Genomic DNA, 11,651 nt, shown 5'->3' with positions numbered 1-11,651 from the left:
ATGGAAAATCAGAATAATGTCACAGAATTTGTTTTCATGGGGCTCTGGGGAAATAAGACAATAGAGCTAGTGTTATTTTTCTTGTTCCTCCTCTGTTACCTGGCTGTCTTAATGGGGAATTTCTTCATCTTACTCACAATCACATGCAGCCATCTAATCCAACAACCAATGTACTACTTTCTCTGCCACCTTTCCCTCATGGACCTCTGCTACACCTCTACTGTGGTCCCCAGGCTCATCAGAGACTTAGCTGCAGCGAGAAAAAACATTTCCTACAACAACTGCCTGACCCAGCTCTTCACTGCCCACTTGCTGGCAGGTGTGGAAATATTCATCTTGGTGTCCATGGCTTTTGACCGCTATGTTGCCATCGTCAAGCCCCTGCACTACCTGGTCATCATGAATAGGCAGAGGTGTAACATGCTAATCATAATGGCCTGGGTTGTGGGGTTTTGGCACGCTATTGCTCTCCTTCTCATGGTTCTCAAATTACCTTTCTGTGGTCCTAATCAGATAGATCACTACATATGTGATGTGAAGCCTCTTTTGAAACTGGTGTGCAGGGATATTCATGTTGTGAGTATCCTAGTGATTGCAAATTCAGGGATGGTGGTGGTTGTCATATTTCTTGTCTTAGTAGCTTCTTACGTAGTCATATTGTATAATCTTAAAACACACACCTCTGCAGGGCGACGCAAAGCTCTCTCAACTTGTAGTTCTCACGTAACAGTTGTAGTGTTATTCTTTGTGCCCTGCATCTATACTTATGTTTTACCTGCAGGTAGTGAGAACAAGGATAAGGAAATCTCTGTGTTTTACACTGTGATTGCCCCCATGCTGAATCCTCTCATCTATACCCTGCGAAACGTGGAGATGAAAATTGCCATGCGGAAGGTATGGTCCAAAGTGGCACATTGGGTTTAAAGTACATGAGGTAATATTCATTGTGCTCTTGAAGCCCAGTCCCTAGGACATGCGTCATGTGATGTATTATAGAAAGCATCTAAGCCTTCTTTGGGGAGTTGGACTAAATGAACTCTGACATTATATTAGCCACAGAATCAAGGTATTGAGAATGCAATATGCTCTTTAAAGGGTCCAACTAGTTCCAAGTGAGACACCTGAATTTGAGGAAGGCAAGAAATATCCTTCTAAAGCACGCTTTAGATCTTATCGTAGGCCTCTCCAAAAATTGCTAGGGAACCCTCTTTGCCTTGTTATAAAATCCAGCCTTCTCACCTGTCCATTGAAATCTTCCAAAATTGGTCTGGGTATAACTAGCTAATCTCAGAAGTCACCTCATGGAAAGAAAGTATAATGTTACAATGACAGGCTCTGGGGTCAGGAAACCTGGGTGACTACTGGCTTTGTAAGTTTTCATGTCTTTGTCTTGGCAATCGGCTTTAATTACGTTAGTTTCCATTTTGAAATATCTGTGAAATTAGGTGATATTATCCTTCATAAAGATGTAATAATAATTGGGCTAAACGTGTGAGTTTTTGCAGGGGTTATGGATACCAGAAACTCATGTTAGTTACTTCTTTTCATTCTTTACCTTTTTCCCCTTGATTCCCTAAATGTTTCATCCAGCTGCACTGGGCCCCTCATAGTCTCTAAACACACCTTAAATTCTGTTACCTCTGTGAGTTTTTTCTTCATATCCTCGGACTATAATGCTCCCTCCCTACACTTTAAGGTCCACATCTTACATTTAATTCATATTTCAGAACTTATTCAGAAATATTTTGGAGATCCTTGTGCAGATCGGAAATATTGATGATTACTTCTCTGTTCTTTTTATTACTTTTCAGCTGTACATTTACTGCATGTCAAAGAACCTTATGCCCTGCACTCGTGTTTCCACTTATGAAATGCATTTTATCTGTTTGGCTGAGACAAAGAGTATATGCTATATCTTTATCTTGCTTTGTATCTCTCTGTTTTCTAGAACTACAGATTGATAGAATTAAGCGGTTACAGCGTTAAATTCAAAGACATTGTATTCCCTTTTTATTTGACTGTATACATTGCACTCACGAAGCTAGAATTTACCTTTATGTCATTAACAATTATATATTAATAATGAAATAAGTAATATCAGAAAGGCTAAAAATTTAACTTAAACCCCATGTAACTATGGGGAAGGGAATGGAATTCATAAGACTCTTGGTCTGCTATATCTTTTAATTAATGTTATGCAGTGAGGAAGTACTACTATTTTAAATATTGTTTACCCCCATGTCCTTTGACTCACATAGCCTATTTGAGCTCTGGTTCATTGTTCCCATTTGTGTAGACATTTCTCTCAGCCAAAAGGCTTGCCTTTTCTCAACAGAAGGACGACATAGCTTCCATACAGTTCTCTGCATGAAGTTATTTCTGCCCTGCAACCATGGCAAAAGCCAGGAATAACCATAGATGCAACAGTGTTTGTCTTTATTATCAGTAATCCTTCTTTCGCTCTTTCTACTCAGAATTTTCACACATTTGACTAGTACCTTTTTTACTCCTGAAGCCATGTAAACGTCTGGAATATCAGTGGAAGCATTCTGTCGATTCCATAAACAATTATCTCTGACTGGTTATTTACTCATAGTTCTGTTTCATCTGGTTTAAGCTCATAATTATCAGGAGTTCCTGTCATGGTGCAGTGAAACAAATCCAACTAGGAACCATGAGGTTGTGGGTTAGATCCCTTGCCTCGCTCAGCGGGTTAAGGATCTGGCGTTGCTGTGAATTGTGGTGTGGGTCACAGATGCAGCTCAGATCTGTTGTTGCTGTGGCTGTGGCATACAACAGCAGTCGTAGCTCCAATTGGAACCCTAGCCTTGGAACCTCCATATGCCACTAGTGCGGCCATGAAAACACACACACACACACATACAAATCACAATATTAATATAGTAAACACACACACACACAGATATATTAGGTTTATATTAGTATTAGAATTGTATATATATATATATATATATATATGTGGATTATATTTTTAAAATATATAATATGTATTTTTGTGCCTGTGTGTGTGATGATTTCTCTGCCTGTGTATAATATGGGGGGAAGTGTATGGAGGGTCATAGGATGGATCAAGGAAATATTCAGTCCCTTCAGAAAGAATGCTCTCCAACAAAAACAACCAAACAAAAAAACACTGTTTATTATCACATGCTTTCTTTTCTCAAAGGATCACAAGGTTTTTACCGGCAAAAAGTATGACTATACTATACAGTAATATATTATACAAGTGAGCTCACAAAGAAGTCCATGTTGAATTAAAATTAGTTACCTATCCGTTAGGTGCTCTTCCTAGGATTCACTCTCCAGGCTACAGATGCCTAATATCTTCAGAAAATACATGTCATGTAAATGTATAGTACTTGTTAAGATAGTTTGCTTAATACATGAATGCAAACAGAGAATATTTAATACATACTAATGGTGGTAAGCATAACTTAAGATATACCATCTATTTATATATGAATTTATTGGCAACTTTAAAAGTAATCATTACTAAATTTTATTAAAGAAGTATTCCAGGAGTTCCCATCATGGTTCAGCAGTTAACACACCCGACTAGGATCCGTGAGGATGTGGGTTTGATGCCTGGCCTCATTCAGTGGGTCAGGGATCCAGCGTTGCTGTGAGCTGTGGTGTAGGTTGCACATGGTGCTTGGATCTGGCGTTGCTGTGGCTGTGGTGTAGGCCAGCAGCTGCAGGTTTGATTTGCCCCTAGCCTGGGAACCTCCTTATGCCATGGGTGCGGCTTTAAAAAGACAAAACAAAAAAAGAAATTTTGTCTATTACTATAAGAATTTACTGGAAACTTAAATGCCTGTCTACCTATATTTTATTAATAAATAATACACCTGCTAATGAACACTTAAATTGCATAGTCATGTTATTTAAAACATTAGGCTCGAAGAACCTTAGTATCGTGGAGGTGGCCTAAAGGAAAAATTAGAGGCAAATCTTATAAATGAATTCATATAATCCATGAAATAAGAATTAGCAGGGAATTCTAGAAAAAAGAGGGGTATAGAACAAAACCAACTCTCAGCAGAACAATTTCAGATGACTTGTGACAAACTCAGGAATAAGGCTTGTAAATGAGGCACTTGAATGTATTTCTAAGGAGTAACCTTTGATAGGTGTGTGTCTGTGGGTAGAGAGGTGACCACCTATGTCCTTCTCTGTATTGACACAAGTGAGCTTGAGTGAGGCTTGATCAACATTGGGCTAAATGATGTTGAAACCATCAACCAGTAGAACACTGGGTTGCGATGCCCCTTCATTCCGAAGTTCTAGTATCTCATTTTCGAAAGTTTACTTAACTTTCAAAGCCTAGAAGTAATTACTAAATGGATCAAAACCTGTTTCTTTCACTCACAGAAGGCACACAACCTTTGTTTGTGCTGTTTAACAACTCTGTGTGCTAGTCATGCTAACTTCTAGAGGCTCAAGTTCTTAGCACAATAGAGGTAATTCTATTTGTTATGGCGAGATGAAATTATATAATAAACCTGAAGCATGAAATAATCTGAATAAAGTGTTGTTAAAATGTGTTTTAGAATGATAAACATTCTAAACATTGATTTTCTTAAGTCTTATGTATTTGAGTATGAAAGAAGGGATTGGTTACCTGAACTTCAGGCTGAACATTTGGGGCTGAATGTATATGACCTGCAGAAAGGAAGTGGCATGGATAAAAACAAAAGACACATACACCCACATGTTCGTTGCAGCTCTGTTCACAACAGTCAAGGCATGGAAACCACTCAAATGTCCATCGACAGATGATTGGATTAGGAAGACCTGGTATATATACACAATGGAATACTATCAGCCATAAAAAATCCGGAATAATGTCATTTGCAGCAACATGCATGGAACTAGAGACTCTCTTACTGAGTGAAGTAAGTCAGAAAGAGAAAGACAAATACCATATGATATGACTTATATCTAGAATCTAATATAAGGCACAAATGAACTTTTCCACAGAAAAGAAAATCATGGACTTGCAGAATAGACTTGTGGTTGCCAAGGCAGAGGGAGCTTGGAGTTAATAGATGCAAAGTATTGCCTTTGGAATGGAATAGCAATGAGATCCTGCTGTGTAGCACTGGGAACTATGTCTAGTCACCTATGATGGAGCATGATAATGTACAAAAATAGAATGTGTACATGTATGTGTAATTGGGTCACCATGCTGTACAGTAGGAAAAAAAATTGTGTTGGGGAAATAACTATTAAAAAATGGTAAAAGAATAAAAGTTATACTGTTCAGTTAGTGCTTATTTCCCCTGATATTTTAGGTCATAAATAGTTTCTTCTTTGAAATGTGTATAAAAAACAGACTGGCAGAGTTCCCACAGTGGCGCAGCGGAAACGAATCCGACTAGGAACTATGAGGTTTCGGGTTCAATCCCTGGCCTTACTCGGTGGATTAAGGATCCGGTGTTGCCGTGAGCTGTGGTGTAGGTCATAGACATGGCTCGGATCCTGCGTTGCTGTGCCGTGGTTTAGACCACCAACTACAGCTCTGATTCAACCAAGTGCCGTGGGTGTGGCCCTAAAAAAACAAAAAGACCAAAAAAAAATAACATGAAAAATAAAACTTAAAAAAAAAAAAAAGACTGTCTATTCTTTCCTCTTTTCTGCTGCTTCCATTCCTGGACCATCAATTCTGTGAAAGTTAGTTCCTGCCAAAAATTAACCTGGTTCCCGTCCTGTGATTGCAGGTCCCTGATTTTATTACGTAGAAGGATGTAATCTCCCCATGAAGCTTGCTCTGCATAAAGACTCATATTTGAACTTTAGCCGCCTGCTTTGGTTCTTTATCTTTCCTCGTCTCATTTTTTCTCCAGATCTAACTTATACTATTCCATGCTGCGTGATTTCCCCTCTTTTCCTTCAGAAAGCAAGTTGAGCACAGGGCAGGCATTTCCTGAACTATCTGTCTGACTAGAGAGCCTTGTGGGGTCTCCAGAGAAGCGGTGACTAAGCCAGGCTAACGCAAGGATGGGGAGAAGGCTGTTGTCAGGCAGTGCCCACGACCTCAGGGACATTACCGTGGACAACAGCGAAGAGGCTTTCAGTGAAGCTCTGTTTAGAAATGCTTCTGGGAATATAATTTATTAGACTATTTGAAGGCTTATTAATTCTTGTGTTGTATATAAGTCATGTTCTCTTCTGAACTAAATTTCTTTTAGGCATCAGTGTAAAATAAGTGACTCCCAGGGCTGAAAATGTATGTTTGCTTTTGTGAGAAAATCAAAATATTTACGTATGTATGTATGTATGTATGCATGTATGTATGTATATATGTATGTATGTATGTATTTATTGAGTTGGAAGATCCACTGGTTCTTATGTCCCACTCCCCATGCAAACATTTAAAAATTTCGAAGACATGTTGATTTTCAGAATAATTTTAGATGAGTATCCTACCTGCCTTTGGATAATTGGTTTATAAATCACTCCTTTTTATTTCGGATTTAAATACTGGGAAGAATGAACAAAGTGAGCATCTTAGGAGGAAATTCTTCCTAACTGTACCTAAAATTAATCTTACAGCCCCTTGTATCTGATGGGCTGTGAATTAGTGTGTTAACCATGACACTTTTCTGAAGAATATTTTACCAGCTGTGCTTTAGTGTAGTTATACACCATTTAAATTTATTCTCTTTAGCTTAATTCTTAAGACTGTATTTTCTCATGTACCATAGGATGATTTGATTACTCTAACATTCTTAACTAACTTTAGTTTTAGTTGTACATTATGCACAGGCAGAATTCCAGTTTCAGAAAAAAACAGATGAGGTTAAGTTATAACATCTTCAAGTTGCAGTTTTGAACCCTATTTTGTATTGTACCTAATTGTATTGAACCCTATTTTGATGCTTTTATATTTTCCTTCATGTCCTTATCAAGGAATAGCCCAGTTTATGCTTGCACATATCGAATGATGAATAATTTTCTAACTTTCAAAAGCCTTGCCATCCTAAAATGGACTAGATCCATCTGATTGAATTAAGGTGAGTTTATAGCAGGCCATGATCTGATGCACCTGTAAGAAAATTGAACACACGCTAGAAATCCTACTTTAACTATAAGAGCAATTTCTCTTATTATTTTGCTAGCATAGTCTAAAAAGAATGCAGGATTTTTGTGCAATGCTACCAAAGAAATAAAAGTGATAATTTAACTATATTTTTAAAGTATTACTTTTAATACTTTAAAAACATCAATTTAGTGATTAGCACTAAGAAATACCCTAAGACAACCAGTCTCTTAGAGTAATTTTATTTTATTTTGTTTTGTCTTTGCTAAGGGCTAGGGGTTGAATCAGAACCGTAGCCACTGGCGTACACCACAGTCACAGCCACATCAGATCCAAGCTGTGTCTGTGACCTACACCACAGCTCAGGGCAGTGCCAGATCCTTAACCCACTGAGCAAGGAAAAGGATTGAACCTCCGTCCTCATGGATGCTAGTCAGATTCGTTTCTGCTGAGCCACAACGGGAACTCCTAATTTTATTTCTTTTCACTAACATATTGTCAAAATTAAAAATTTTCCTGATTATCCTCATAAATGTATGTGTAACATTTTTAAAGTTTTCTTCCTTTCTTCATTGGACTTAGGTATAAATCTGTGCCTGGCAATTTCAGAAACTGTTCCTTCAAAAAATACAAAAAGTGAAATAAAATGTATGGTTTGGAACTCTTCATGAGACTGGAGTTTTGCAAATTATTTCTTGTCATATTACATTAATTGTAAGATATATCCCTGTAATTATTCATAAAGACACATTAGGTGATCTGGTAGTCTGTCACCTTGCATATTTTTTTTCTGTTGAGATTAGGACTCAGAATACTCTCTCTCACTGTTACCCTCCATGACACCTCATCTTCCTTTGCTTTCAAACATGGGAAATAGCCACAAATTGAGTGGAAATCAAAATATCTGCCCTCTGGTTTTAACAATACTTTACTTTCTTATGCCAAGAAACTACTTTGATTATCTTGCTCTGCGTCTCTTTTACTGAAAATTGATGGTACGGATATATCAAGGCACACTCAGTTTAAGTTGTTTACTAACATATCTAATAGTTATTTTTACATCAATTTGTTGTAGCTAAATGAATCTATCACTGGCGTAAACAGTATGCTCTCTCCTAAACAAGGAATCGGCATTGGCTGTAATAAGGCAAGGAGGAAATTGATCAATGAAACAAAATTTACTAAACTCTATTGAGATGCTGTGAACTGTTGAACACCGTGAGCCTGATAGTTATCTTTCCTTTAAAAAAAAAAAAAATAGAGGTTAAGATGTGTCATAACAACATTTGACTTAGGAAAAATTTGAGGTTTTTTCCTTTTTCCTAAAATTAAAGTTGAATATTAATTTAAAATAGAATTTGGAATTGTAGCTCAGCAGGTTAAGAACCCGGCATAGTGTCCATGAGGATGCAGGTTTGATCCCTGACCTCACTCAGTGGGTTAAGGATCTGGCATTGCTGTGAACTGTGGTGTAGATGGCAGATGTGGCTCGGATTTGGTGTTACTGCAGGTGTGGCATAGGTCAGCGACTATACCTCTGATTGCACCCCTAGCCTGGGAGACTCCATATGCCGTGGATGTGGCCCTAAAAAAGACAATAAAATAAAATAAAATATAAAATAAAAAATAAAGAATCCGGCATTGCTACATTTTGCGCCATAGATTGCAGATGCAGCTCGGATCTGGTGTTGCCTTGCCTGTGTTATAGACCACAGCTGCAGCTCTGATTCAACCCTTAGCCCAGGAACTTCCATATGCTGCAGGTGAAAAAAGAGATAAAAAATAAAAATAAAATCAAATTGGTTTCTCATAGCATTGAGCATTTTCAGCTGCTGTACTAATTTACCTATTTACAGTGAATTTGTAAGTCAATGTGCATGATGGCTTCCAAGTAACTTTGCTACAAAAGCAGTCTGTATTTTATAAAGTCCTCTTAGGTGCCCCAGATAGGGTGCCCACATCTGACCAGACTCTGGTTGAAAGTGTACTGTAGGATTTATATCTCCACAGGGTATCAGGTAACCCCTCAACACCTTATAAAATAGCTCCTGGAGAGCACTCTCTATATTTTATATGCTCTTTACCTCTGTATAAATAATATCTCAAGATTGTACAATAAATGAAAATTTTAAGTTTTCCTTCCATTATTGCAACAAACAGGTCCTTTTGGGCTGACAATAAATCTATCATAGAGCTTTTTCTGTATTAAATTTTTAATTGAATTTTATTATATTTATTGCATATAAAACATACAATTCTTGAAAAAGTTATGAAATATGAATTATTCAAATATGATCAGGCAAATTATCTTTAATTTGTCATTTGCCATCAGAAATTTTGATTGATTCTACATACAAGGTTTTTCTGTAAATAGGAGAAATGAATGAATTTGTTGATTGTTTTTCACAAATTCACTCAATCGAAATTTATATTTTGCTGCATAGTTTCAACCTTCTTTACTTTCAGTGTTCCCGAAACTATTAGTTTCAAACATCCAATTTATATTTTTTGTTCACATGGCAAGGGTGATCTTTTTTAAACAAATTAAGTAATTCAAGTTGATATAATTTCAATAAATTTGCATTCTTGAGGATACAGTCCCAAATAAAACAGAAAATCTGTCCATATCATCCTGGAAGAAGTGCAGTTGACCCAATGGAGAAAGCTTATATATTTAAAAATGTGTATATTTTTAAAATTATATAAATTAAATTTTGTCATTATCTAAATAATTAACAACAATAAAATATTTTCTCTATCATTTAAATATCCTATGGTAATGTTGAAAATTAACTTCATTTTTCCCATGATGACATTATTTCACAATAAATTTGTAAAATAAGAGAAAAAATGAACTTAAATCTAAGAGATAACTAGTGTTACTACGAATGGATGTTGTTTTTCGTAAAAGTAAAATTATTATTTATGATGCTAGTTTTAAATGCAGATTCATGATTTTTCTTTCCAGATATTTAAGCCCTCTGTTTATAATAGATGACAATATGAATTATATGGAAAGCCAGAGCAATGTCTCAGAATTCATTCTTGTGGGACTTTCTTCTGACGAGAACATACAAACATTTTGCTTTGTGCTTTTCTCATTCTGTTATATTGGCCTGTTGATAGGAAACTTTCTGATTCTTATTTCTATTAAATGTAGTCCTCTTTTTCAGCAACCTATGTATTATTTCCTCAGCCACTTATCTTCCATGGACATCTGCTATACCTCTAGCGTTACACCCAAATTAATTGGTGACCTGCTTGTGGAAAGAAAAACCATTTCCTATGGTAATTGCATGTTACAGGTTTTTTCCATGCATTTCTTTGGGATGATTGAAGTCTTAATTCTTACAGTCATGGCCTTTGATCGCTATGTTGCCATCTGCAAACCTCTCCACTACATGAGTATCATGAGCTGGACAAGATGCAATTTCCTAGTCTTAGCTTCTTGGGCTGGTGGAGCCGTTCACGCCTTTCCTCAATTTTCTATGATAATCCAGTTGCCTTTCTGTGGTCCTAATGAAATTGATCACTATTTTTGTGACATCTTTCCTTTGCTGAAAGTTGCCTGTACCGATACCTACATCACTGGTGTCATTATGCTTGTCAATTCGGGAATGGTGACCTTAACATTTGTGGTTTTATTTTTTTCTTATGTCATTATATTATTCACTTTAAGACATCACTCAGCTGAAGGAAGGCGCAAAGCCCTCTCCACCTGTGGCACTCACATCACTGTGATAGTTTTATTTTTTGGACCTTCAATCTTTGCCTATCTTCGACCTCCCACCACTTTCCCTGAGGACAAAGTATTTGCACTGTTTTACACCATCATTGCTCCTATGTTTAATCCCTTAATCTATACGCTAAGAAATTCAGAGATGAAAAACACCATGAGAAAAGCCTGGTGTCAAACATCATAGGTAAACATTTTTATTAAAAGAAGTCTGGAGGCACCTAAATGTGGAAGAGCTAACATCTATCTCACAGATTAATTGGCCATTGTTGTCATTTTATGAATGACAGAAAAAAGGACCTAGTAAATGACACTTATTCAACCACACAGAAAACAGACCTGACATTTAGTTAAGTTTTTGGGGTTTTAAGATGGTGTGAGGGGGTTTACATGCATAAATGCATCTGGCTACAAATTGAAGCAATGATAAATAAGCAAAAAATTTGATGCAAAAGTGAAAATGTTAATAATTTCTTAAAAAATCAGTTTTAGGAGTTCCCGTCGTGGTGCAGTGGTTAACGAATCTGACTAGGATGAGTTTGCGGGTTCGATTCCTGGCCTTGCTCAGTGGGTTAAGGATCTGGCATTGCTCTGAGCTGTGGTGTAGGTTGCAGACGCGGCTGGGATCCCGCGTTGCTGTGGCTCTGGCATAGAGCGGCAGCTACAGCTCCAATTAGACCCCTAGCCTGGGAACCTCCATATGCCGCAGGAGTGGCCTAGAAAAGGCCAAAAAAAAAAAAAAAAAAAGATCAGTTTTAGAGTTTTAGGAGTTCCCTTTGCAGCTCAGTGTAAACAAACCTGACTAGTATCTATGAGGATGTGGGTTCGATCCCTGGCCTCGCTCAGTGGGTT

The 11,651-nt window shown here is 37.1% G+C and overlaps 2 protein-coding genes across 2 annotated transcripts; both read left to right on the top strand.

Annotated features, from left to right (window-relative positions):
• On the top strand, nucleotides 1-938 carry LOC106507272 (olfactory receptor 4P4-like). Its single transcript, XM_013987266.1, is given in 2 exon segments — nucleotides 1-910; nucleotides 913-938. Coding segments are annotated over 2 exon segments (936 nt in total).
• A 9,136-nt stretch (nucleotides 939-10,074) lies between these two features.
• On the top strand, nucleotides 10,075-10,986 carry LOC100519014 (olfactory receptor 4P4-like). Its single transcript, XM_003124187.2, has one exon. It carries the CDS (start codon nucleotides 10,075-10,077, stop codon nucleotides 10,984-10,986), a length of 912 nt encoding a protein of 303 aa, XP_003124235.2.
• The last annotated feature ends 665 nt before the right edge of the window (nucleotides 10,987-11,651 follow it).

The sequence above is a fragment of the Sus scrofa genome, unplaced genomic scaffold (genome assembly GCF_000003025.6).
Source record: "Sus scrofa isolate TJ Tabasco breed Duroc unplaced genomic scaffold, Sscrofa11.1 Contig74, whole genome shotgun sequence".
Lineage (NCBI taxonomy): Eukaryota > Metazoa > Chordata > Mammalia > Artiodactyla > Suidae > Sus > Sus scrofa.
Note: the sequence above shows the minus strand (reverse complement) of the source record. Positions and strands in the feature narration are given on the sequence as shown.

What these genes read in the sequence shown, in the direction of transcription:
- LOC100519014 (XM_003124187.2), top strand. Translation starts at nt 10,075, where the DNA reads ATGGAAAGCCAGAGCAATGTCTCAGAATTCATTCTTGTGGGACTTTCT.